The 25,996-nt window shown below is 41.2% G+C and overlaps 1 protein-coding gene across 2 annotated transcripts in view; it reads right to left on the reverse strand.

Annotated features, from left to right (window-relative positions):
- PIKFYVE (phosphoinositide kinase, FYVE-type zinc finger containing) overlaps positions 1–25,996 on the reverse strand; it is a gene marked incomplete at both ends in the record, with an annotated part of 62,046 nt that overhangs the window by 13,486 nt on the left and 22,564 nt on the right. Inside the window, 16 exons of one of the 2 annotated variants that reach the window (XM_082001716.1) lie at positions 1,026–1,139; positions 1,628–1,806; positions 3,159–3,330; positions 4,946–5,017; positions 6,192–6,292; positions 7,742–8,925; positions 10,025–10,151; positions 10,842–10,982; positions 12,773–12,880; positions 13,548–13,622; positions 14,945–15,125; positions 15,473–15,602; positions 17,825–17,887; positions 23,151–23,318; positions 23,798–23,945; positions 25,711–25,822. In XM_082001716.1, the coding sequence (XP_081857842.1) occupies positions 1,026–1,139; positions 1,628–1,806; positions 3,159–3,330; positions 4,946–5,017; positions 6,192–6,292; positions 7,742–8,925; positions 10,025–10,151; positions 10,842–10,982; positions 12,773–12,880; positions 13,548–13,622; positions 14,945–15,125; positions 15,473–15,602; positions 17,825–17,887; positions 23,151–23,318; positions 23,798–23,945; positions 25,711–25,822 (3,075 nt within the window). Of the gene's footprint in view, positions 1–1,025; positions 1,140–1,627; positions 1,807–3,158; positions 3,331–4,945; positions 5,018–6,191; positions 6,293–7,741; positions 8,926–10,024; positions 10,152–10,841; positions 10,983–12,772; positions 12,881–13,547; positions 13,623–14,944; positions 15,126–15,472; positions 15,603–17,824; positions 17,888–23,139; positions 23,319–23,797; positions 23,946–25,710; positions 25,823–25,996 lie in introns of those variants that run through there. The other variant, XM_082001717.1, reaches the window with a different exon arrangement.

Genomic DNA, 25,996 nt, shown 5'->3' on the forward strand with positions numbered 1-25,996 from the left:
GGTCACAAACACGTTATTAGCAGAGGGGAACTGTTGTGTCATTTGTGCCTGGGAAGAATCTGGGACTGCAAGCTACACCTCCACCAGAAGGGCTCAGAGAGAGTGAGTAACTATTTTGGCTCTAAACAAAGCTTCACAGGTTCTGAAGTCAGGCAGTCACAGAGACATCAGTCATCCAGGAATGCTGCCACCAGGCGGAACAGCAGTTAGGCTGGATTTAATACAGTTTCTATCATACCTGTCTCCCACTTTTTTGTTCCTACATTTAGAAGGTGTCTAGGCTCACAGTAGTTTACCTTAGACTGCAAGAAGGTACCAGACTGTCTGCTGTTATTATATTCAACAGCTAACAAAGGCAATGTGGCTTAGCTGCCACATGACCAATATAATGAAAACAGTTTTGTTTGGACAATAGATTTGAGCAATGCCTTTGCAGTTTTTCTGGGCTGAAGGCAGAATTTAATCTTGGACAGATCTTCCAAAAAGGAATGTTGGAGTAAGGGTACAAAGTGTTACCTGCAATTTTCAGATTAAGCCTCCTAGGACCACCTCCTCTGTTCCATTTTTAGTATTAGAGGGAGGAATTAGAAATACTTTAGCTGTGCTTGAGAAGGCATTTTGTAAGAAAAGGTGACATTTCAGACACCAGCTGATGGTCAACCTTGCAGTAGCTATTTGGCAACATCGTTCAGAAACATGCTGTATCACTCTACTACCAGTGCAACATTCAGGGATGGAGAAGAGAATACTCTTCATATCTACTGGCTGTGTTTAAGCTGAATTATCACCACATGAAAAGGCAAGAGATTAGTATAGAGAGAGCTGGTAATGGTAATAAAGAAGATTACAATACCACCCTCCCTTAGAGGTATATGCACATATAAATGTGTTTAAAAACATTACTTTTCTATTAAATAATGAATATTTAGCAAGTCTTATCTATACTAGAAAAAATAGTTTTCTGTTCTGTTAATAGAAGTCTAAAATACAAATAAGGTGAGGAAGGCATTAAAAACAAAGCTTACTTTTGAGAGAAATCCTTCAGATCCTGCAAAATAGTAACCTTTGACGGAGCCTGTCTTTTGATGTATATTTTGGGGAGTGGGACACACACTTCAAGCAGACGGATTGGAGAGTAGCTGAGAAAGCAATACGACAGCTGTTAACAAGACTCTCCCCACATAGTACTAATTCTACACCACATTGCAGTTTGCAGCCCTTCTATGAAGGAGGTCACTGTTAATGTGTCCCAGGCTTTAGTTACTTTTAGTAGCAATAACACCCTGTTCCTTTATCTTGTATGCAAAAATTAAAACCACAGGTCATGTTCCAAAAACAAATTCCAAAAGTTTTTGAGATTAGACAAGGAATAATGTTCCCCTACTGTATCATGAACTGGAGCCATCCATTCTTAGGAACACTGCCCACCCCATCCAGCACAGTGATGGCACCCACCATGCCCTCTGCAAGCCAGCACACAACCCTGCACTTGTGGTTTTAGTGTCCTTTTGCTATCCCATGCTGTACTCAAAGTGAAGGACAGACCTGATGAATCCTTCCTTACAAGAGCTATATGCTTCGCATAGTACTACAGAGAGAGAAGGAAGTTTTTAGCAGTGGACCTCACCTGAAAGATGCCACCATTTGATTATAGGAAAAATACTGGTGATAGTCATGGTGAATAGAATGACCACAAGGCTCTGCATTGGCCCTTCGAGTGTACTGGTGCCCATAGAATCTCAGCTCAAGGTATTTTGCGAAAGACATAGACCAAGAATCATTGGAAAGGGGAACAACCGGTGTCACCTGGAAAATTGAAAGCCAAGTGTCTTAATTTCATCCTTCAACCAAGATTAAGGACAGGCTAACCTAGATAGCAATCTAGTATTTCTAGTACCAGAAACCATGACCCTGAAACAACAACAAGATAGCATTTACTCAAAGCTAAGGCTAACACATAGTTACAATAAATCGAGTGGACAACAACTGCTAGTTGATGATGACAGGTGCAAAGTTGGGGGACTGCAAACATATCTTTGGTGGAAGCTTATATCTGGGATGTTATTTCTTTGCACAGAGACAATTTCCAGCAACCCAGTCAGCAGCAGTGGTTTCATCATGTACTTTTTTCTTCAGCTACAAATACAGTGGTATTGCTCTGCAGTGTATTTCGACTTCAGCAGTGCTTGTAAGCATAGAGTAGCCACTGCTTTATGCATACTTAATAGCCACAAACTTATTAATGTTTATGTGAGCACACAGAAATAAAAGGTTATAGAACAGGTGTATACACAGCAGCATAGGGCTTGCCTTCACTAGTTACATTAACTTCCTCCAGGTATCTTTAAATCCAACACCCATGTTTAAGCCAGCATAAGTAGGTGAATTGAGTCATCCACATGGCTAATTGAGATGTTCAGCATTTCAGGCACTGCACGAATCTTTTTTTAATTAAGTTTTATTCTCGTGTCTTTGAAGGCTCTTAAGTTTTGCATTGTTTAGCTAGAAATGAGTAGCCAACTGGTAATGTTTTCTTAGCTAAGTTACAGAACAAGTTTCAGATAATACACAATCTTCCTATCTTGTGTTTTTAAAGCATTTTATCATTCCTCTAATGAAGATTTTACTTACTTTCTAATGACTACTAAAGGAATTCCAGACATGACATTGACATAATGCAGATTGTCCAGTCCATAGCAGATCAAAGAATATGAAGTGGTTTTAGCCAATTACTAAGCCAGTAGGTCTCAGTGTCTGCACTTCCCCATACATACGTACATTCTTTTGATGCTCGTACTAATTCACTGCAGGGAAGGGAACCATAGTCCTCACCTCTAAGAGGGCAACTCCATTTTTTCCAGAAATTAGTTTCCAGCAATATATCAACTTCACTTAAATCTATCCTCTCAGAGCCAGGTTTGACACTTTCCAACAGGACTACCTCACACAAGATGTTTCACCCTCAACAGCCCCAATTCTACACGAGAAATTCGTAGATACATGAGAACATCTGTATCAATAACATGTTTTGTGCTAGTTTAGCCATAGCTCCAGGCAGGGATGAGCACTTTCTCAAAAATGCTGCCTTTCCGTACTAGGCCAGTCACAACAGGAGTACTAAATTGGAATAGCAACAATTCATAAGTCCACATCCTTACCTGTTTGCACAGTCTACACCAGGAGTAAGTAAGAATCGTGTGCTGGTAGCCAGGGACCGGGGAGTCCAGCTCCTTTAACACAATTTGCACACAGCCTTGCCCATGAACAAAGCGACGAATGTGGTGCACCATTGGTGTTTCACAGAACATGCTGGGGCATTGGTAGGAAGGCCTTATAGAGAGAAATGGAAACACTTATGAATCATCATTGCTAGGCACTGCTGAAGAATTGATTCAACATACTTAATATGCCTTTTAATATCACTGAACTATTTATCTCTACTGTAAAAGTTTCCTAAGCCATTAGAAAAGGCTGTTTCTGCAGAATGAATTGTACTCATTTAGAAATAGCATGTAGAGAAGCTCCCTTGCCAGCAATGGCTCTATAGGTCCCAAAAGCAGTGACTGGATACCAGTTACTATCATAATCTTTTTACAATGAATCACTTTCTACCAACATATTCCATTTAGTCCACAAAAGACAGATCAAGCACCTGGAAGTGCCTGGCACCAAATTAGAAGACCATTTTGGCAGTGTAACGAAGCAAAGGCTACTGAAGACAAAGATGTGCCGAAGAGCCTTCAAAATGGTAATGGTTCAGCTCCTGAAGGAAGAGGTGAGCAAAATAGTATCATATAACCTCTTTGAACAGAAAAAAAAAAAATGTGACCTTTCTTTGGATGATTTCTTTCAAGTCAGGGAAGAGAGACTGACATCAAAAATAAAATAAAAGTACCAAAGTGAAATACGAAATTCTGCAAAAACAGAGAAAGCCTAAAAAAGCTCAGATCCTCCTTGCTCATACGGAGAGAAAAAAAAAAAGAAGAGTTTTAATTACTGAAACTATGGAGATTGAGTAGCACTCATTTTAGCACACATTAGCTAGTCACCAGAGAGAAACAAGAACTTAACTGGGCTGCTAAGCTCCTCCTCCTCATTGATCAGCACAAGGAAGAATACTTGTTCCTCCAGAGAAAGCTGAACATTAACAGCATTTTGCTACTGCAAGTGGCCAATGGAAAAAAGAAAGTAATCTTATCTTTTGAGGAGCCACAGGCTACCTATCCAGCTTCACAGCCTGCTCAGACTCTGTATGGGGTTCTGGCAGTACTGATTATTACTGAAACGTAACAACTTGCACCTCTGTCAGATTAAATGAATTACACAGTACTTTGCCAGGGCTAAAAGTGTTCTGGACATTAGCCACCTTGCAGATATGACAAAGCCTTACACTGAGAAATTCACATAACACTAAAGGAGTAGGATTTTTTCCCAGAACGCATATGAAAGTTCAAATAGGAACATCAGAAAATTATGATCAGTTCAGTTGCTCGTTTTGGGAAAAAAAAAAAATTTGGAATACATGCTCAGAGTCTTAAACAGGCCCTTAGAGCCCTAATCTCTACAAGAAAGTGCTAAGTGAAGACATTTGTCTTTACGAACTTGTCAGTCTTGTTCCGTAATCTGTTCCACTTCCTCATTAAAAGAAATAAGAGGGACAGGGCTGAAGTGGGAAAGCAGTGGATGTATTTGCTTGTAAGCAGTGAGCTTGAGTAAGTGAATTCTTGAATCCAATTCCTGTTTCACTACAGCACGTTAATAAAGCAAAGGGAGCAATAGATTTAAGTGGTAAGCTTTATTATGACACAACCAGCTCTGCAGACTTGCATGCTACTCTCCTAAGTGCACAGGAAGTAGCGTCTATGAAGAGGGAGGCAGGTCAACTTCAGAGGCACCAAAAGCTTTTGTTTTTTTAAAGTGAGATTTAGATCAAGTTCCTCCTCACCTGAAACAGTAGCGCTCCAGAAAAATCCCTAGGGTCAGGTCATTTTTCCCATAGAACTCCATGGTCACAATCCTAAAGCAGACAAAGAAGAGCTTTAGAGTGTGGATGCTGCCACTGTTAGCTGTGCAATGGCCTTCAGGTGCACAGATCTGCACCCACTCTTGGATTGTTTTAAGCCCTGTATACCTTCAAAGGCTTTTTCCCCCCCTCTTAACTACCCTTCCTAGATCCCTACTGTGACGTTTGCTAATAATGACATCAGAGTCCTACTAGAACAACTTTAAACTTGATATTTAGAAGTCGAATACAATTCGACCGCACTTTTGAAGATCATGTTCAAGAATACCTAAGCACAGAGGTCTAGACAGCTTGAAGCCTCAAAACATTAACATTTAAACAGTTTCAAAAAGAGTACATCCATAAGGTTAAAAAAGCCTTAAGAAAACCTTATTCTTCTAGAAGATTTAATAGCAATTTTTGATTTTCAGAACCTGAGGGGGACCAAGCCACTTAAAATGTGTAAGTATCAGTTTAAGTGTCACAATTCAGACCTCTCCAATATCAGCAATTTACATCCTCTTATTGTTGCTCTTTAGTGAGCTTATCACCACCTTCTTTGGTTCATTCCTAAGCTTTTACAGGAACTCTAGACCTTTCCCTGTAAGATAACCATCTCCATGTTCTCACCTGAGCTACATGATGAAACACCACCACCTGTCCTGTTTAGTAGAGCTAAACATGTGTCATAAGTTGCACAAAATTAACAAAGTACATCTCCCTAAGCTGAAAATACAGTTAAAGCTCTTACCTTGCTGATACTGTAGTGAGTGGCATTAACAATATATTCAAATGCCACTCTCAGATAATACAGTCTAGAAGTACTCGGTCTCCCTCAAGGCTTGTTTTCACGCTTCGGCATTCTGTGTCTATATACGCTAACTTTTCCCCACAAGACTGCATGCAGTGCCCTCCTCACACATTACTCTGCAGTGAAAGGTCCAACTAAAGCAGTCAGTTTTAGGCTGGGTTTTCTCACTCATGCCTTGGGGACTACAAAAGCTATCGCATACAGCTCTGAATCCACCTGACCAGGCAAGACAAAATTCTTTCAGCAACAGTTCCTGTTACAGGATGGGCACAACCTACCAAGGAGTCCTCAAAGAAATATCACTGTGAGGTGAGCATTGACCTTGACTTCGGAAAAAAGATAGCAACTATACAAGCTGTAGAGGAGTAGTTTTCATACCAGGGGCTAACACAGGCACTTGGAGCATTGCTGGACTGAGCAGAAGAGCTACTGAAGAGAACACAGAGCCTCTGATGGTTTACTGGACTCAAGCAATCCACCTGGTAGAAAGAAAACAACTCATTTACTGGTTACAGACACTTCTATCCACACACACCTCCTGATGACAAAATTCTACTCCAGTAGTTTTATTTACAGATGAATCTCTTCTTGCTCCTTTTGTACAGATTAACCTTGCATTATCTCTGAACTTCAGGCAGACTTGTAGCATGTATAACTGCTAACTGCCATTTTTAGAACAGCAAAACTAATATGCATAATGAAACCAATGCACACGTATGTGTTTCTGGTAAAAGAAAGCTAAGGGAAACCAAAAGCAACAAAAGCCCCGAGACAAACATCTGGAGTCTCCAAAGCACTGTACAGTTTAGGACACCTTGGAGTCAAAACTCTGCCAATATATATACCTCAATTACTCATTCAGGCTATAGAAAGACTTCCAACTTTCTGCCCTCTGTGAGGAGATGTACCATGCTGCTGCTGGAATGGAGAGGTTTCCCCTTCCACACCCTACAGAATTATGAAGTTACCAAACACTTTTCACCAAATAAATTTAAAACAGCATCAACCTTTAAAACAGCATCAAACTTGCATCATCCAGAGCAAGGACTACAGTTTACAAGATCATGGCCTGTGAAGCTACAAAGATTTACACTTAAGCACCAACTAAAAAGTGACTTCTGCTCATCAACTTGGGGGCTAATTGGCTCAGGGACCAAAATGTTTGACTATTTTAAGAGGTCAGTTCTGCTACTCTTGTTCATAGACTTTTTTCCTGAACAGCTTCCAGTTCAAGAAAGTCTCAAGATCCTTTTCCTTAGATACAAGTTAGTTACTTTCATGGCAGTTTCCCACAACTTTAAATATTTTGATTACAAGCACATACAACCTTGCTTTGAAATTTCAAAGAAGATTCTCCCCCCCCCATTATAAGATAGTCACATTTCTTCAGATCACCCAAACTTTTACAAACAGCCAAATACTTTAATGTAATTAAAGCCTACTGCTGTTTCCATGACATTAAGCCCTCTGAAGATGAAAATACTACACTTTTAGAAATCACCAATACAAGAAAGCTCAGTTTTAGAAAATACTTCTTTAAGTTTGCTCCCCTTCATGTATTCATTTTCAGAAATAGGTCATGTACAGCTGAGCTGAACAAGCAGTGTAATACACCGATTTTTGACTGACTTTGTACATTTCTTAGAAAGTCAAGTCTCACAACCTTTTCCCTTCTCAGGGAAATTTTGCAGTCAGACTCTTGTTCTGCTTTCTTATATCCACACAATCCCTGGTTATATTGACTTCCTTAAGTGCCCAGCACTGCAATCTAAAATGCAGTTTTGACCTAGTCAAAAAACAATGCTAAGAAACCACAAAAAAACCCACACAACTCTGGTTTAACATGTAATATGAGACACTACACCTTCTGTGTTACCAGGAGAAACTGATGTAACCTGGGTTTTCAGTAACATAGCTTTGAACCTTACCTTATGAGACCATGAGGATTCACTCTGAGTCAGTCCCTTCTCATCCTCTTCAATTCTGCACCCAGTTTTTCCAGTATGGACACTAGACACATCCTTACTTTGGGCAAAGGGATCTGTGCTTTTCTGCAGTATCCTCCCTCCCCTGGCCCGATAGTCAGCCAACATTCTGGCTAAGCTCTGGCTATCACCTAGATGTTCTGCTATTCTAGTATTAACCAACTCATGAGAAGGTAAGATTTGGACAGCCTTGGCTTGGATACTCCCATTCATCCCTTGTAGTCCAGAGAGATCCCGCAATAATTGCCTCTTCCTTCTGCTCTCCAACTCTTTGTATTCCTTATTGAGGAGAGGAGACCAATAAACTTGCTCAGGGAAGTATTCCCGGGCAGGGCACCTCATGCCTTTTTCAGTCAAAAGAAATGGTTCACGAAACGTCATTACAGGAGAAATACAGAGAATGACATCTTTCAACTCCTGCTTAAATGCTGCAGAGTAAGTCTTAAGACGATCCTCAGAAGAAGTTACCTCTTCTGTGACATATAAACCAGTATCATCCTGGAGAGGGTCTCTGAAGACTCTCATCTGACTCTTAGATTCCTGCAGATCGTCTGCCTGTTGAAGAGGCTCTAGTGTCTGACTATCCAGAGTGACAAAGTGCTGGTCCATGCCATGGAGGGGCAGCAGAGATGTTTCAGGTATTGCAGGAGGTACAGAGTTGAACACTGGAAATGGTGACTCCACTTTGTGGTGCTCTTGCTGTTTTGAGGATGCCATTTCCAGTTGGCTATTCTCTTGGTCACCTCTCTCAAATAAACCTCTTTGTTCAAGCAAGCTGACCTCAAACGACACCGACTCGGAGATTACAGGCAGCTTTTCACAGGATAATTCAATGTCTCTGACTGTTGTGCTGAAATCCTCGCCATTGAAGAGGTTCTGTTGCTCGTTTTCATCTCCTGGCTCCTCAATTAGAGAGTGAAAGGAGGTATTTTTGGTCAGAGTAGGGGGCATGGCAAATTCATCCATAAGGAAAGAGATTTCCAGCTGGGAATGATAAGCCACACAGACCATGAAGATCAGAATCTCCTTCACACGGGCCAGCTCGTACTCCGCAGCACCACACAACTTAATAGTGCAACCCAGGTGCTGGGGACACCCTTCAAAGAACATCAGGGTTTTTGTCTGATCTAGAAGATAAAAAAACAAATCATAGGAGTTAGGATGACAACTACGGTTAACCTGCTTTTAGGTATCTCCCACACTGAAGAGGCTGTAACAAAGAGTAAGAGCAAGCAACAGTGGTAGCACAATCCAGCTACAGAAATTCACATCACTGTACTGAAGTAACTTATTTTTGCCAGCAAAACAAGTATTTGCTGTAAAACTTCTCCTGTTTTGTAAAACAAGTCATCATAAAGCCACATGGAACACGCTGGAGTAAACAGTATATTCTAAGACCACTGCAGACTGCAGCAGTGAAGCAAAAGAACCACTACCCTCCCAGGCACATTTACTCATCCTTTCAAGTCAAAAGCCTACAAGATTTTGAGTGCAATTTAAAGACCAGAATGGGGCACAGGGAAGTGGAAGAGGTGCAAAGAGTGCACCTCTACAAAGATTTGCATCCACAGCATTTATGTCTGCCAGCACCACTGGAGACCTGTGGAGCATTTCTTCCTTCTTCCTTTGCAGACTTCTACTGCCTAAAGGGGGTTACAGAGAAAAAGGAAGCAAATTTATCAAAGGTGCACAAATTGCAAACAAGGCCAATTTTGGTTGGATATGTCAAGATTGGACCAGATGATCTTTCAAGGTCCCTTCCAACTCTGGCTGTTCTGTGATTCTCTGCTTCTATGCAGAAAAAGTGTTTATGCTGAGGATGGTTAAGCAATTGAACAGGTGCCCAGACAGGCTATGAAATCTCCATTCTGCAATAATTTGAACAGCTGGCGGACAAAGCCCTGAGATATCTGATCCTGCATTGAAATTAATCCTTCGTGTTTTGAACAGGAAGTAGGACTAGAAAAACTCCAGGGTGGCGGAAAGAGAAAAAACAGTTTGGAAGGAAGAAGCCAGCCTAATTAAAATCTAGTGTCTCATCTTAGTAAGATCATGCTTTTGTGTCCATAGCCAGTTCACTGTAGTTCCAAGGGGTAACAGAAGAAAAGTGAGTAGGAAGGATAATACTTGATCACACAAGGCACTCAACAGTTCAGATCTAGTTAAGAGGAGCAAAGCATTTATCCTTTCACACACACAAACTAAGACATATCAAGCTTTACTCACCATTGGGCAACTGAAAAACTTGCATATAAAATTTATGACAGGTTCCCAAACGTGGTTTGGTCAACAGTTGATCCATTGACATCACTAAGTCTCCCTGGGTCATTCGACTTACCCGGTCTAATACTTGCTGTAAAAATGGAAAGAACAGTAAGAACCTACAGTACAAAGAGGACACTAGAATCCTTAGCTTGCTCTTAAAAAAAAAAAAAAAAAAAAAGGGAAAAGGAAAAAAATGCTAGCATGATCCAGGAAACCTCTCACCGAGACGTAAACTCTGGGTTAAACTCAGTCACACAAACACACACCCACCATACACAAGAACCTTAGAAAAGAAGTTGGGTAAATATTTCTGGTGAGATGTAAGATTTTGCCCTTCCTTGGAGATACCTGGATCTGTTCAAGGGAAAAAAGTTCCAGGAGGTACAGTACAGTCAGCATAGTGCTGGCTATCAGGAGCTCAGCCAAATCCCATAGCCACTCTCTGTTTGGCTGTCTTTACCCTGCCTCACGGGGACAGAGAGGCTCTCTGGGGATCACAAAGGACCCATGTGGATTTGCTACAAATAAGAGTCAGAGTTAACTACAACCAAGCCAGGGTACAAGGACCTACCAAGGAAGGACACAGCAGAATAGCTGTGAAGAGCTGAGGAAGAGTTACTCTCTAGGTTTGCCTGTCTTGCCTTCTTGGAAGAGAAGTACCATTAAAAAATAGTCCAGGTTTGGTTAGAGGAGAAATTAAGACAATTTGCTTTTTCCAGGGACCTTGCTACAAGGAGCAATTACAAGGCCCAGTCTGACTCTGACAGGAAATGCTCACCGGCTTGACATTGATGACCAGAGTGATACCATGCTCTAAGAGCATGTCCTGGGCAATTCGGGACACAGTCTTCTCAACAAGGACCAAATTAGGCCTGACATCAACTATCCGCTGTACATAGTTCTTCAAGAACTCCCTTTCCTGCAGGTAGGAACAAAGTATCGCAGTTAACTACTGCAAATCCATCTGAAAAAACACTTAAATGCTTAATATTACTTTCTCTCTCATTTATATACTGACCTTTCCTATGAAACAGGGAAACCAGATATCCAGAAAGCACCATCAGTTGCCCATTGTGCACATTTCCCCACCCCCAAAGCACAACATCTAGTTTATCAGTAATTTGTCATATGCACTAATTGCACATGAGGATATAGTCCAATGACAGTCTGAAGTAAAAGACCTGCAGCAGAATCCAAACATATATATACACACACACCTTACATGGAAAAAGATGCTAGAATTAGAGCATCTAGCATCCGAAACCAAAGCTGTTTGCAATACTGTGTTCTCCACCTTCAGATACATGCTAACGTAGAGTGCTGGCACTCTGAGATGCTTCCGTTCATGAAGAGTATGCCAGTGCTCTATACCTCTACAAGTCTATACGCTGAGCCTCAGTCCCTAGATCCGTACTTGGGGACAGTGTTTCTGGAGTGGGATCCCAAATTCTGTGCACAGCAAAACTGCTCTTCTAACCATGCCCACTTTCTGGCCTCATCTCACTACCCTCCCTGCCCCCTTTTATTACCATGTACAGAAAGAGGCAGCAGGGCTGCAACTCTGTCAGAACTAAAGGCCTACGCTACTAGAGGGAGGATACAGCTTCTCAAGCCAAGTATTCTCAGCAGCTCACATGTCACATTTTAAGAGATCTGTGCAAAAGAAAGATACCACAAAAGCGGTCTGCCAGCTCCTCAGAACACAAACATTCATGTTAGCATAGCAAAGATAAAGCTTTTGCTAGAAAGCTAACCTTTTTCAATTGCACTAGTATTTCTGTAGTATTTTCTGTCCTATATGATTTTAATGCAGATACACAAATAGTTACAATCACATTCTGAAGCAGACACTGAAATGCTCAGAGAAAAATATTTAGAAAGTATAGTAGATACTTCTACCCCATTCAGACAAAGGACAGGTCTCTAGTTTTTTTACTAGAAAACCAACTCAGTAGGTAGAGACAAGCTTTATTGCCACAGCTTTCATACCTGTAATCCTGTCTATTAATCACCAGAGTGGTCTTAAATGCGTGCTAAGGAAATAGTTAAATACGAAACAAACATGATGGCCCAAGCTCAATATGGCACCAAATATCCTTGTCACAAGTAACCTGATAAACACCTGAAGTCCAATTCTCAGACAGGAATGCAGTGTGTTAAAGAAGAGGTCTAACTGTTTCAGTGTTTTCATACTTAGGGCACCTCCCTGCTCACAGGGGCAGGGCACCTGTTCCCAAGTGGCATTTTTTCATTCATCACTCCATTAGGTTGGTTGTTGCCCCATTTGTTCAAGCCTGACAAGAAACAATACGAGTGCAACCTAACACCCACCTACACTAACTTGTCTAATATTTCTTTGTGCACCTAAACTGTATCTAGCTCAGACCTTCTGAAGCATATGTTCCTTATACAATGTATTATTAAAAACAAAAAGTGTTTTCTAAAATGCTGCATTTAATTGTGAGGATAAGATCGCTCTCAGTATGTGTAACTTGAGGACAAAAATCCTCAGCACAAGACTACTGTACTGAATGTACTGCAGCTGTTTTCTTAGCCAGCTGCTAGAAGAGGAAATTTTTCTTTCTTATGCAATCCCACTCACCCATCTCCACGTTACACACTGAAAAGCAAAAAAATCAGATGTGCATCATTTTGTTTTAATCACTAAACCTCAGGCAATTTTAATGAAGAACAAAAGGATCCTCTCACCTGAAGTACTATAGGGTCTATGCAGGTAAACTTTGTTTCTTCTCGATAGAGGTACTCAATTGAGCACTTCAGCAGAAGAATTTTGGGATTTTTTAAGCAAGAGTTCATCTAAGAAAGACACAAAAATAGTGAAAACAAAAATACAAACACCTGGAAGGGAAAAAGCACACACGAAAGAGACAGACTTCCCACGATTGATTTTTTCCCCCCCCCTCCCCTAAATATGTCTCAGCTATCTGCCCCCGCACCCAACTAGACATTCTTCTTTCTTACAAAGATGTCACACCCAGTTGTTGGAATTTCACAGCTACTGTCCAGTAATAGTGCAATGCTAGAGGTTCCTACAGTCACCTCCAGGAACCCCAAAATCTTGGTACACTTTGGAGCCTCCATCCAGACCACTTCTGTCTTGACCTCCTGCCTTATTTAAAGACTCACTTTACTATATTGTCATAAGTCAGAACCCCAAATGCCTTTTTCTGGCTAAAACTTGTGGTAATTATTAGATGCTTTCTGGGGTGGTAGGGGTGGAAAGGATGTTTTTCTACACATGCATGAGGAAAGCTTCCCCCTCCTAGAATCTCTAGGCTTAAAGAAGAGAGCTTGGAAAAGAAATGCTTTAAAAAGCCATTCTTGTTTAGGGTCTCAAAGTACAGAAAGCTCACACACGTCCTGAGTGGCGAGAGAAGCTTCACAACAGAACAAGGAAGTCACAGCACACTTGTTTCCTCAGCATACACTACAGCCAGTGCTTGATTAATCAAGCCTGCATTACCTTTTTGTGTGCAACATTCTTAGTGCAAACAAATCCATTCACCACCATGGAGTCAAATTTCTTTCCACCAGGGATCTAATAAAGCAAAGAACATTTTTAGAACATATAGTCATATGCTCCCATAACTTCTAATGCAGTAAACCTAATACACAGAATATCTGTTGTAGGTTATGTACAAGCTTTGATCAGATACAGTCCTGCTGGACACACAACACTTTTCCTTTAAAGCCTGGCAAACTAAGAACAACATCAAAACAAGTACCAATTTCCAAGATCTCTACACCCCTACCAACAGATGCCTATTTGTTAAACCAAGTACACTCTGGAAGATAAGGGAACCTAACCTTCTATAGGCCATGGGGAGCATATACCTCTGCACATGCCACTTCCACTAACAACAAACGAGTTTTAAGGAAACGAAAGAGAGAAGGGAAAAGAAAAAAGAAAAACGAGAATCAAACAAACCTCTACTTACTATTTGAACACATCAAATACTTGACTGGTGTGCCTACAGTCACAACCAATCACAGGAGTAATAAACAACATGAAACAGGTTTCTAAATAACATGTTTCAGAGGACATTTCTGTTATCAGCACGTAGAAGCAGTAGATGGTTACAAAGAACTTCCACCTCTGAACATCTGCTCTCTCAACTGGAGTTTCAGGAGAGGCAGCAACAACCGATGTCGTCTGAAGAGAGGCCACAGAGGTACCACCAGAACCATAAGGCTCTCCTCATTAACTTACATGGCTTCCAAACAAAACAGGCCTCCTGAGGCAAATTTTGCCAAAGAAAAATAAGCCCAAGCCTTTGATCCCCAGTCACACTAGCTCCTTGTATGTTAGTTTCACATCAGACTCTCAGAAGAAACTCTGCATGCCACAACTCCAGCCTTACAGTTCGACAATGCCAACACTGGGCCATCTGGCAGAACTGGATACACCATCCCATAACAATTAAGTTTTCCTCTTGAAGAAAGTCATTGTACTTGGCATGGGAGGAGTTCAATCCTCCATAATGGATAGTTACAGGGCAACAGATTGCTACACAGAGTCCTGCAAGTTACTTAACCGGCATTCAGTACATCTCCAATCCAAGCACAAAACAAGCAGAAACCAAAAAAGGAAGCAAGTCATTACAGAGGTGTTCCTCTTTCCTACCTTCTACAGCCTACAGCCTGAAAGAAGAGGTCAGCTCCAGGGCATTAAAGTACCTTTCACAGGACGCAAGGTTCCTTCTGTGCAACTTCTTCTAGAACCCCACCTTATCCAAAGGCCATGTTGGCCAATTACACCACTGAACATGCTAGGGGCAGTGGGAAGGGGACTCTTCCAACAAGGGGTGCTGCCAGCAGCTGCATCCTTTTGTTTCCCTACATCCACTGTTTGAAACTTACTTTTTTGATGTGGACAAACTGGCGGATATCCATGTCATCATCTCTGTTCTTGACATCAGGCCTTACAGTTTGAACTACCTGGCAGACCACAGGTACAATGATATCCCTCCAGGACAGTGACAGGGACTCATTGTACAGAAGCTGCTGAAGCAGTGCCATCATGTGGTTGTGATTAGCAGACCTGTAAAAAAGGCACAATGAATAGACTTCTTGTGAGAAAAATACAGAACAGTGATTAGTTGAAGTCACATTTCAGAAGTAAATTTCTTAACATTCACAGTGCAGGAAGTTCTCTGAAGGAACAGCTGTCTAGAATGGTCTACAGTCAACTCTGGTCCTGTACTTCAATATATAAAAATCACAGAAAGAAACCAAATCAAAATATACTGTAAAATACTGTTTTCTTAATGCAAATTAGTTCCTGTATTGTCCACTGTAGATCAAGTCCCACTGAAAACTGCTGGAATAGAGGGGCTTCAGGAATTGTTACTCCAGATATGCAAATTCCTTTTTCTACATGTTTCTTACAGCAGCCTTTCCATGGCTTGTTTCTCCCCATTCTCCTCTCTCAGCAGATCCAGATTGCTGTGGTGCCAGCCTAGGGGCGTGAAAAAGAGTTCTTTGGACTTCTCCTCCACCCTCCTATTGAATAATGACTCTGCAAGAGAGAAACAAGCCTTGTTAATGTAAGGTCACAGTTGAATGCCTGTGTCTTTTTGAAGGGCTACTTTGAAAAGGAAAGAATTTACTAAGATGTAAGTCTAAGCCTCTTGAGACACTGAGTTTGAGCTAGATGTCATGGTAACATGATGCAGCAAACCGCATTCAGTATAACAGTAGTGAGCATACAAAGGAAAAGTGAGCTACTAAAATCCTTGTACTGCCAGTACAGAGCAGACTGTTTCTCTTCTGGAATTGAATTGTTACCAAGTTTAAGACAAAGAAAAAAAAATCTTATATTCCACTTCTGCCTATAAATAAGCAGCAAATTCCAAATACCATATATATTCATAATACATAATCAAAATGGCTTTTAGAATTAGAATATTGGTCAAAGGCACTGATTTGATCCATAAAAAGCTTCTGCTTTGAAGGCATATATGTATAAGTGGCATTAAAAGATCTAGTTGTTTCATTAAGGCTGCAGGACAACTATCAAAAATATCTTGGTAAAAGCCTTGTTTAGTGCATCTCCCAACCATAGTTTAAAGAAATGCTACGCTACCAATTCATATGTCAGACACTTGAACCTTTATATGACTTGCAGCCCTGATCCCACACACCACCTCTTTGCTGCTCAGGTGCAGAGGGAGCTGCCAGCAAGCTGGCCTTATTGGAACAGGCTGCCCAGCAAGGTGGTGGAGTCACTATCACTGGAAGTGTTCAAAAAACGTGGCACTTCAGGATATGGTTTAGTGGGCATGGTGGTGTTGGGTTGATGGTTGGACTTGATGATCTTAAAGGTCTTTTCCAATCATAACGATTCTGTGATTCATCCAGACTACGTCACAGAATGCTACAGAATTCTGAAGGTTCTTCTGTCAAGAAAGCGGCACAAGCTTTTCAAAAGATCTCAGCAAATCTTCTTATCTCCATCTACCTAACCATCATATACACAGGTATCCCTCTGCTATGATAAACAGGATGCCAATGAAGGCTGAATCCACTGAATACAATTTTTTGAATCCTAAATGTCAGCATGATCTATATCCATTTCTGGTTTTGAAAACGGAAAGCAGGTTTCAACAATATCAAGACAGTCCTCACTTGGAGGGGGCCTGCTGCTTTCAATCACTATATTGTGTAGTAACCCCTTAGAACTATTCCCTGTTTTGCAGCACCAAGATTAGAGTTTTTTTCAGCACAGTTTTCTGTGCTTTGAAAGAGTTACTAGGTTATTTTCCACACAGGTATTATGATATTATAGAGGGAAGTTATAAACTTCCCCATTCTCACAATGGCTGACTATGTCATAAGTCATTTATGCTAGCAGTATATAAATTTTCATCAGCATGTATGTAAGCCTTCAGAGTTCAAGCTTAAAACTCCTCAGAGTGCATGATACCACTGCAAAATTCTTATACAATAGTAATCTAAGCAGGACTACTGAAAAATAGTAGAAAACAAACAATTAACTTCTTCCAGATGCTCCATACCCAAAATTAGCTGCATAGAAGATTAACAGAAGTTAGATGAGGTTTTCTCCTTTCCTTTTTCCTGCAAAAGCTCAGTTAAAAACTAAGCATCAGTTTAATCAAAGATTTTATTCTTTTGACTGCACAGACATTGGGGTTTCCCCCTCATTTCCTCCTCTTACAAGCTCACCAAAATCAGTAACACTAATTGGGAGAAAAAAAGCCCACAAGTGCACGTGGCCACGATATTGGAAGGCACACGGGTTTTAAAACTCACAACTGCATCTAATGGCTTTTCATTTCAGAAGCAGTAGAGGTGGTGGTGGGAAACACAGAAAGATTTGAGAGATGAAGCTTTAAGCTACTCTGTTAGAAGAAGTGCAATTAATCATATCACATCTTCATTTGCTTGCACACAAAGTTAAAATTGGTGGCTGTTACATAAGTTTGTGGGTGGGGAAGTTGTGAAGAGACTTGCCACTTACACTTTTTTTTAAATAAGTAAAAGCTTTTCTTTGAGTGCTTTTGAATGAAGAAATCTGAGAAGTGAAAGAAATTTAAGCTTGAAAGTGCATTCAAAATAGTTAGAGTATAGTTTATGTATCAGTTTTGCCACAAGTAAGTTCAGACTGGCTGTCAAGTAAATATTTCTAAAGGTCTAATGGGTCAATGCCCTATTAAAGGAGTACTGAGGCGTTTTTATCATTAAAACCATACAACAGCAACATTAGAAGTTTCTCCTTACCTTTAATAAAAGCATCACTTATAGAGAACATCTGCTGCCCTCCGTTTTCAGGATTCAAGTACTCTGAAAGAGGAGAGAAGAGGGAGATAGGCGGAGACAAAAAAAATGACAGGTTACACTGGTGCGCCCATATAATTACAATGTACACGCCCACACCAGAAGAAGCAGCATTACTCATCTAAGTGTTTAGTCACCAATTTAGCAACAGCTTGATGAGTGGTCAAGACAAGAATGTCCTCTCATTCTTGTTCTATCAAAAAGTTCTAAGACAACAAGAATAGTACTTATTACTGTGAAGAAACAAAACAAAGTAGACACAAGCAAAGACTGAACTAGGAGTTAAGAATTTGCTTTTCCAATTGACCCCACACCACACTTTTCTAGATCTGAATAGACAGACAGAAGCAGACACCGTGGGAATGTCCAGACAGGGAATGGCCTCCTCACTCTGGTCTAAAAATGCAGCTTCAGAAGCCATTTTGCTCTCACACTCCAATAAAGTATCTCAGATTAAGGGAGAGACCAGCCATAAGATTTATCTTACACACTGAAAAAAAAAAAGAGACAGACTGCCTTTCAAGAGCTGTAAGTCTGAAGTCTAAAACAGTTTGAAGTATTTTGAGGAATCCATGCTGACAGAGGTGGACTCTCAGCAACAAAGGAAAGCAAGAGTTATATATCACTTTACATATGGGAAACAGGATGAAGCTCCATCTGTTATACTTGTTTAGCTTGCTAGATCTTGATCTTTCATGCAGGCTGGCTGGTTACAAAAAGCTTGTTGTGCCTTTAGTTGGTTTCTTGTTTCTACAAAAAGGAATTGTACAGTGAGATAACAAGAGCAATAGCCCAACTACTTATACAGTGTGATGATCTGAAGTTTGAAGGTAACCCTTTATCACCTTTCCTGAGAATGGTCCAGACCTACTGCAAGAAACAGAATGCAAAGTCAGGCAGCTTTCAGACACAATGAGAAAGCAACAGAAAGTTGACAGGACACAAGCAATCACAAATCTCTGAACAGCAGCACTCAGTAGACCCCTTACAAGCTGCCAGTTTAAAAATCTGAGCTTTTCTGCAGTCGCCCAGTTTGCAAACAGATACTCAATAGATAATCAATGTACCAAAGAGAAGTTGCAAGCCTCTCTTGCAGCTTGATGGTTACTTGCAGATTCCTTCCATTTCTTGCTTAGATGAAGAGTTTAGCATTACAAGCAACCTACTGCTTGATAAAAGCCTGCTCACCCTCAGCATTCATTCACCCACAGACTACCTACAGAAAGTCATGCCGTGCTGTACCTACACATGAACTTGCTTCTCTTCAATACAGCCTCACCTCCTATAATTTTTGCTTCCAGTTGTGCCCCAGGGAAAGTTCCTGACAAGGTAAAGTTCCATACCTCTTTCCTAGACTGGACAGATAACATGCTCATAGGTGTGAGTTTGAGACCGTGAGAGTGGCCAACATGTACATTTCTTACCTCACCATCCCTACATGCCTCATGCTCCACAGAATGCTGAGGGTGAGGAGGGAGTTCCTGTATCATATTTTGTAGCCTTGTTGGCAAGCAGTTAGCTATCAAGAGACTATCTTACAAGCTCCCCTGAACAGCTTAACAAAAAAAAAAAAAATCCCCACAACAAAAAAGAAGCAAAAAACCCACCCAGAACATACAAATTCCTAGGTCTGATATTCCAGGGCATCACTGGAAGCAAATACCACAATGCACACAGAAATTCACAAGGTGTCCAGTGGAAACCAGCAGATACAGATTTTATACACCTTACAGATTGCTCTCCTTAAACATCAAGGAGACTGGCCAGCAACCACAGCTTTTCCTCTAGATATGCAAAAAAACATGTATGCATCCACAGATAACCACTGAAAACTGAGGTGCACCTTTTCAAAAGAAGGTGCACCGAAAAGGCTCCTGGCAACGGTACACTAAGCCTTGGCAAGCAATGGTGATAAGGAATTGTGTCACAGTTACTCAGATCCTCTTCTCTTTCCCCCTCCTAACTATACGCAGGCATCAAAAACTAACTATCCAAACTACCTGCTACCAGGATCAAGGATATCAGGCTGAAAGGACATTTAGAAAATAAAGTTTCCCATATTGATAACTGTTTATCTTTAAAAACAGCAACTAAAACCCACATTTAAAATAAGTAATTTAATCTCTTCCCCCCATTTAAATGCAGAAAGCAATCTTACTGTTTCCCATTTTGATACACTCTATAAAGTACCATTGTCTTTAGGCAGATGACACTAAAAATGAGTCGCTATACTCACTTGTAAGATACTACAAGCCAGCTAACTTGGAGTCACTTAGAATTTCATGAAAACACACCAGACATTAGTCAGCCTATAACATCACAAGAAGTCCTGCCATTGGACTCTGACTATATACAAACCACTCTGTTCTAAAACACAGCTGGTACATCACAGGTCATTGCTTCAAAGCAGCTGACCTCTGTGACTGGTGGAAATTGCATATCCCTTAATCATTTGAATAAACCCACTAACCGCTTAGATCAAAGCTGACCTGCACTTCTAGCATTGATGTTTTGTCCTGTCAGTCCTCCCCCAGTGACTGTAATTTACACAGTTGTGAGGAAATTGAGTTACTAGCCTCAAAAGGTGGGTGTGATCTTCAGTTTTACTTCATTATTTCAAACAAAATTAAGTCACTGTCATCCAGTCAAAGGAAAAAAGACAATTCCAATGAAATCAAGCCAAATACGTGTGCCCACAATGGTCACAGGAAAGTTACTGACCCCTGACAGCAGCAATCACATCATGTCACTGATTGACCACAGTACTCTGTTCTTAAAATAACCATTTCCCATTTTACACAGAATTTTAGCTATCTAGTCTTGGCTGTCTAATCATTGTGATACTCTCTAACATCCTGGATGGCATCTCTTGTTGAATACAGCCAGGATAAATCAGGAACACAAGAAGAAACTCTTTGCACTCCAAATTTAATACTTCCAGAACAAAGTTTTAGAGGTCATCCATTTCACTACGGTAGGCACTGCAGTATGCACTGTAGGGTTTTGTCCCACCTAATTTCCGAAGGCCTTGAATAACAAACATCTAGTTACATCTAGGACATCTAGTCCAAAGTACCGACGAAATTCCAGTTTCCCTATTGCCAAGTGTTTCTTGCTATTCAAGATGTCATCACTCATTTTAACTTGTTGCACCCTGGTTAGGTCTCTCCTCTAGAGACTCTCATGCCAGGGATCCAAAAAAAGATGTACAGTAAGTCCTTTGTACTTGCAGAGGATACAGATTTTTTAAAAAAACCTGCAGGATAATACCTACCTCTCCACAGTGTGTTTTAATGACTCACACCTCCACTCTATCGCAGTTCTGGACATATTACTGATACCTTCCCCTCAAGGAAAATCCATTCTCTTAAAAGGAATCGTTCCTAGTTTTCTACTATGAACTACACTCCTACAGAATAACCTGGTTATGAGACCACACATTTCAGGAACAGATAACAAACACAGGTCAGCAGAGATTCATCAAAGATAGCAGAGTATTGCCAACATATATAATTCAACAGCAGAAATCTCTCTCCCTTCAGTCCCCTCACCACTTGCCTTTTCTGCTGATCTTCTCCAAGCTCTCCATCATCAAAACCTTTCTCACAAAAGCTTCAGTTCTGGCTATAAGAAGCCTTGATTTGGTTAACAGTTTCTGAGAGAGGTAGGCTTTCTTATGTTTCCCCTTCATCATGTACTGCTTTTTGTATAAAGAAAAAGAGACTGAGATATGTCTGAAACCAGGACTATCACTCTACAAGTCCTTTAACACTGGCCAGAGCCAAACTGACTACTGCCTGCTTTACTGCCAACACACACTGATAAAGATAAACCTGCTACAGCTGTAAATTCATAGGATACTGCAGCACACCTGGGACTGTTTCAAGCTAACTTAATCCAGCATCCCTCCTTCCTAAAAGGAATAAATTGATATATTCTCCCTCTCCACACCTTTCCTTCCCTGCAGATGCATTATCTTTTCATTTTATTAGGGCAGGAGCTGGAAACAAGTTGAAAGGAACCAGTAACAAGTGTCAGTAGTACTGACAACCCCTCCCTACAGTTGAGTCATCTGACATCAACTCAAATTTTGATCCTGCTCGGCTCTTCTCTTTAGGGGGAAAAATAAGCAGTTAGATTTCCCTTCTTCTAGACATATTTTTAGCAAATAACAAAAGGTGACTACAATAAGCACTGATAAATGCCCCCTCTAATTCGCCTCACTCTCTCTCTCCCACGTCTACCACACTTTTACAGTCAGCTGTGACCAGTTCTCCTCCCTCACTCTCTTCAGTGGCCATTTCACAGTTTCAAAAAATGCAATCTGTATGCAAGCATAAGGTTAAGTCTTGTATTCTGATCCACAACAACGGAAGAGATCTGTTAGACTTTATAGAAGGATGAATTCATTAGAAGGAGTCCAAATTATTTAACACTGGATCATCTTTCACAGTTAGATATACTGAAGGGGTGGAGTGAAACAATAATTAAGAATAAGAAACTCCTTAGAACCAGCCAAAGATAGAAGTCTACAAAGCTGATGTAACCTTAGGTAAGGAAGCAGAGCAAAGACATCAGTTGCTACCCAGCACGTAAAGCAACTAGAAAATACTAGACCCAAGCCAGTGGCAAGCCCTCGTTTCAGTCAGACCTTGTCCAATTTAGAGAATGCAGCTGTCAACAGGCAAGCACATTATTTTTTCCATAAGGATTTTGCTATTACTTAAAGTCTTTCAATTTAGTACTTATTTAGGAGAAAAAAAAAACAAACTTTCAAAAGAAGTCTCCAACACTGAGTATCTGATTTCTTCCTACTTCACTTAAGTGGATGTTCCCTTTTGAACAAATGTTACACATATGGATTAAGTTAGAAGAAGCTTATGGATGAGCAATAAGGCCTGTCTTCTTTTTCAGTTTAATCTCAAACTGTAGAGACACATATCAAACTGGTTTATGTGTGGACTATTTTTCCACCCCAGTTAGCCAGAAACTGTATATGTGGATCTGCCCTATTATGTAAGGGCAGGAGACTTTGCTTCAACTGCAAAGAGAAAGTCACAGGGGAAGTTACACACTCTGCAGAGAAGGTGTTTCAACAGGTCTACTGAGCCTCCTCAGAGGTGAGCACATCAAAATTGCAAGTGAGTGCCAGCTAAATAACATACTTCCCCCTCTGTAAGACAGCTACAAAAGTAGTGTCCAAACAGGTCAGTATTATTAGGGCCCAGCTCTCCATCATGTGCAACTCCAGCTGATGACTACCTCATACCTTTTTGGTCGGCAGGGTGAGGGGGCACATGTGGGTACTTGGAGTGCTTCTTGATATGGAAGTTCACGTTGTCCAGCTCCACGTTCAGGCTGATGGAGGCGGCTGAATCACTGTCCATTGTGGACTGGAAGCTGCTTACTGAAGTGCGCTTGCTAGGACTGGCGGAGTCTTTTAGTGTTGGGTAAGGGGGAAGATACAGGGAGGAGAAGGGTTCAAATGGGTATCATGAGGGTACCGGAGAGGAGAAAAATTGTCTTTAATACATAAAGACAAGTGTGCAATACTACAGGAATACAGTATTTTCATAGTTCTTATCTTCATGTGTGCATGCTGACATATTGGGCCTTCTTTAGTGCATTACTATAGGGCCCAAATCAAGCAGAAGTCTGCCTAAGAAAGAGAAGGCAGCAATTTACGTGCTTCTCCTCCATTAGAAGGATGAAGCTTTACCAGTTCCACTAAATACAAAATACTGTATCCATCATAAGAAACAGGAGGAATAGCTAGGTTATAGTTTGCTTAGATCCTTAGAGCCCCATGCACACTCACACAAACGTACACACACACCTAAAGCAAGACATGGTTAAACTACTATGTCCCAAAGGACTGGTGATAACAGGGGAGCAGGCAGAGTAGCGAGAACTCACTGGCTAAGTTATCTTCTCCTTCATCAGCAATCTGCTCTGTGTCACTGTCATCAAACTTGATGTCTTTGAACCAGGATGGCTCAGAGTGCCCCTCCACAGAGTTCACAGAGTCACTGTCTGGAGATGGGGTTTCTGAGAACTCTGTGCTCTAGAAGACAAGGAAGAAAAAAAAGTGTCAAAGTGCAGCTCTGCTGGAATATTAAGCAGCCTTAGAAAGCAGCCTGCTACAAATGCACATCAGACGTTTTAAAAATCAGAAGACAATCTCAGTGGGCTGAGTCAGGTTAGTCATAGAGCCACCCTCCCTTGGCATGAAATAGGAACTCTTCAGGACAGGAAACAAGTATTTCTTTACACTTCCCACATGCTTAGTCTCTGCCTCCTCCCCACCTCCACACAAGTTGTGACTAAGTGGCACTAAAGGACAAGTTTATTCTACTGCATGTTTTCTGTCACCACATCCAGCTAATCTGTTTTGGATGCTTCCTATCCCCAGCCAAAGTGGGTGATGACCATGTCCTTTGCCCAGAAACCAGAATATGCATCTTTTGGTGGAGGCTAATTCTAAGTTGCTGGAGCAATTCTGTGACTGAACAAAGTAGCTCTAAGTTTCACCCACAAATCAGGCTCTAGCTGTTTTTTGTGTCAAAACAAAGCATGGCTAGGGTGCCAGAGAACCTGGAGAGCATCTAAGCAATTTCTGTCAGCCATCCTGATGCCTCCAGTCACCTCAGGAGGAAGTTCTCACTATCATTCCGTTGGCTACAGTGAGTGCAGCAACCAACTGAGTCAGCAACACTGTTTCTCCTGACTCTTGTCCAGGAGAAATGAGATCAGACAGTGCTTTCAGCTGATTAGAACAAGAATTGGCTTTAAACCTTGAATAACCTAAGGCCCTTACAAATAATTGCAAGCAAAGATCCACAAGCACTTACTAGTTAAGGACAAGCTTTTACTACCAAACTGAGACAGTGCAGTTAACTAGCTGAGATACCAGATGAAGCCCAGAGCAATCTCAATAGAAGACCATGTGACTGTGGCCAAGAGCTGAAATGCACGAGGAAGACAAGATGGTAATGGCTGCAAGCTTTCTGACTGAGGCCCATGGGACAACTAAGCTATGCTTTATTGTGAGAAGCTGCAGAACATGGAAGACTCTCAACTGAATGCTTTCAGGTAACAAAGCGGCTACAGAGATATCTTACTGAAGTTAAAAAAAACCCAAGCTAGTCACTGAGGCCAGTGACTGCTCTTACCCCTTGGCAAGTTTGATTGCAATGAAATATGGTAGGCTAGCATCTCTGGTCACTGGTTCCCTGCCTCCCACTCAGCTAGCCAGTCCTACTTCAGAGGCATGAGTGAGACCCCTTCCCAATCTTGCATCATGGGCTATGGTACTGAATTCTTTATTACTGCCATCACTGCAGATCAGAAGAAGGTTACCAGTACAATATATAAGAACATTCAATACTGTATATCTAAAATATCCATTCTTTGGAAGTTTTTAAAGAAGGAATTTTGAAGACCACCATTGTGTCTCAGTGACCAGTAATTGCACTCAAATTCTACATTCTGCATGATAGCACAGCTGCCACAAGCACAGACTGTGCCACTCCAAGGTCTCCGTGGAAGATGTCCACCATGAGATGCACTGGCCTAGATTAGAGACCCTTTCCTCCACTTTAGGCAGCACGTGTAACAATTGATCCTCCACAGAGGACAGCCCCAAAGCTTTCTGGGCAAATGCAGCTTCCTCAGGCTTGAAACCACCAAGAAAAAAAGGCCTGGACCCCAGGTCTCTGTACAGAAGAGCTGATTTAGAAAGCATACAACAGCTGCTGAGAACATGATTAGAAGAGATCCTAGTCAGTAGCCAAACCCAGCAAGAACCATAGCTTTCCTACTCCTTTTACCTGTAATGGTCTGTAGAGAGCATACTCATCTCTGAAGAGCTGATCATGATGACTGACACATTCTAGCCAGCGTCCATCAACCAACGCTTGCCCTATTGCAATGGCTTGAGCCCTGGAGGTATAAGAACAGAGATGGTTTTCTAAGTCTAGTTCCAAATGCACATGGTTTATGGTACAAGCATGCTACAAAAGGAAAGAGTCATTTACTATGCACTACCTGACTCATCAGTATCCCATTGCTATGTTTAACCAGACACTATTTAAAACATTGTGGAGAGAGCGTACG

Source organism: Phaethon aethereus, assembly GCF_964289735.1.
Source record: "Phaethon aethereus genome assembly, chromosome: 6".
NCBI lineage: Eukaryota > Metazoa > Chordata > Aves > Phaethontiformes > Phaethontidae > Phaethon > Phaethon aethereus.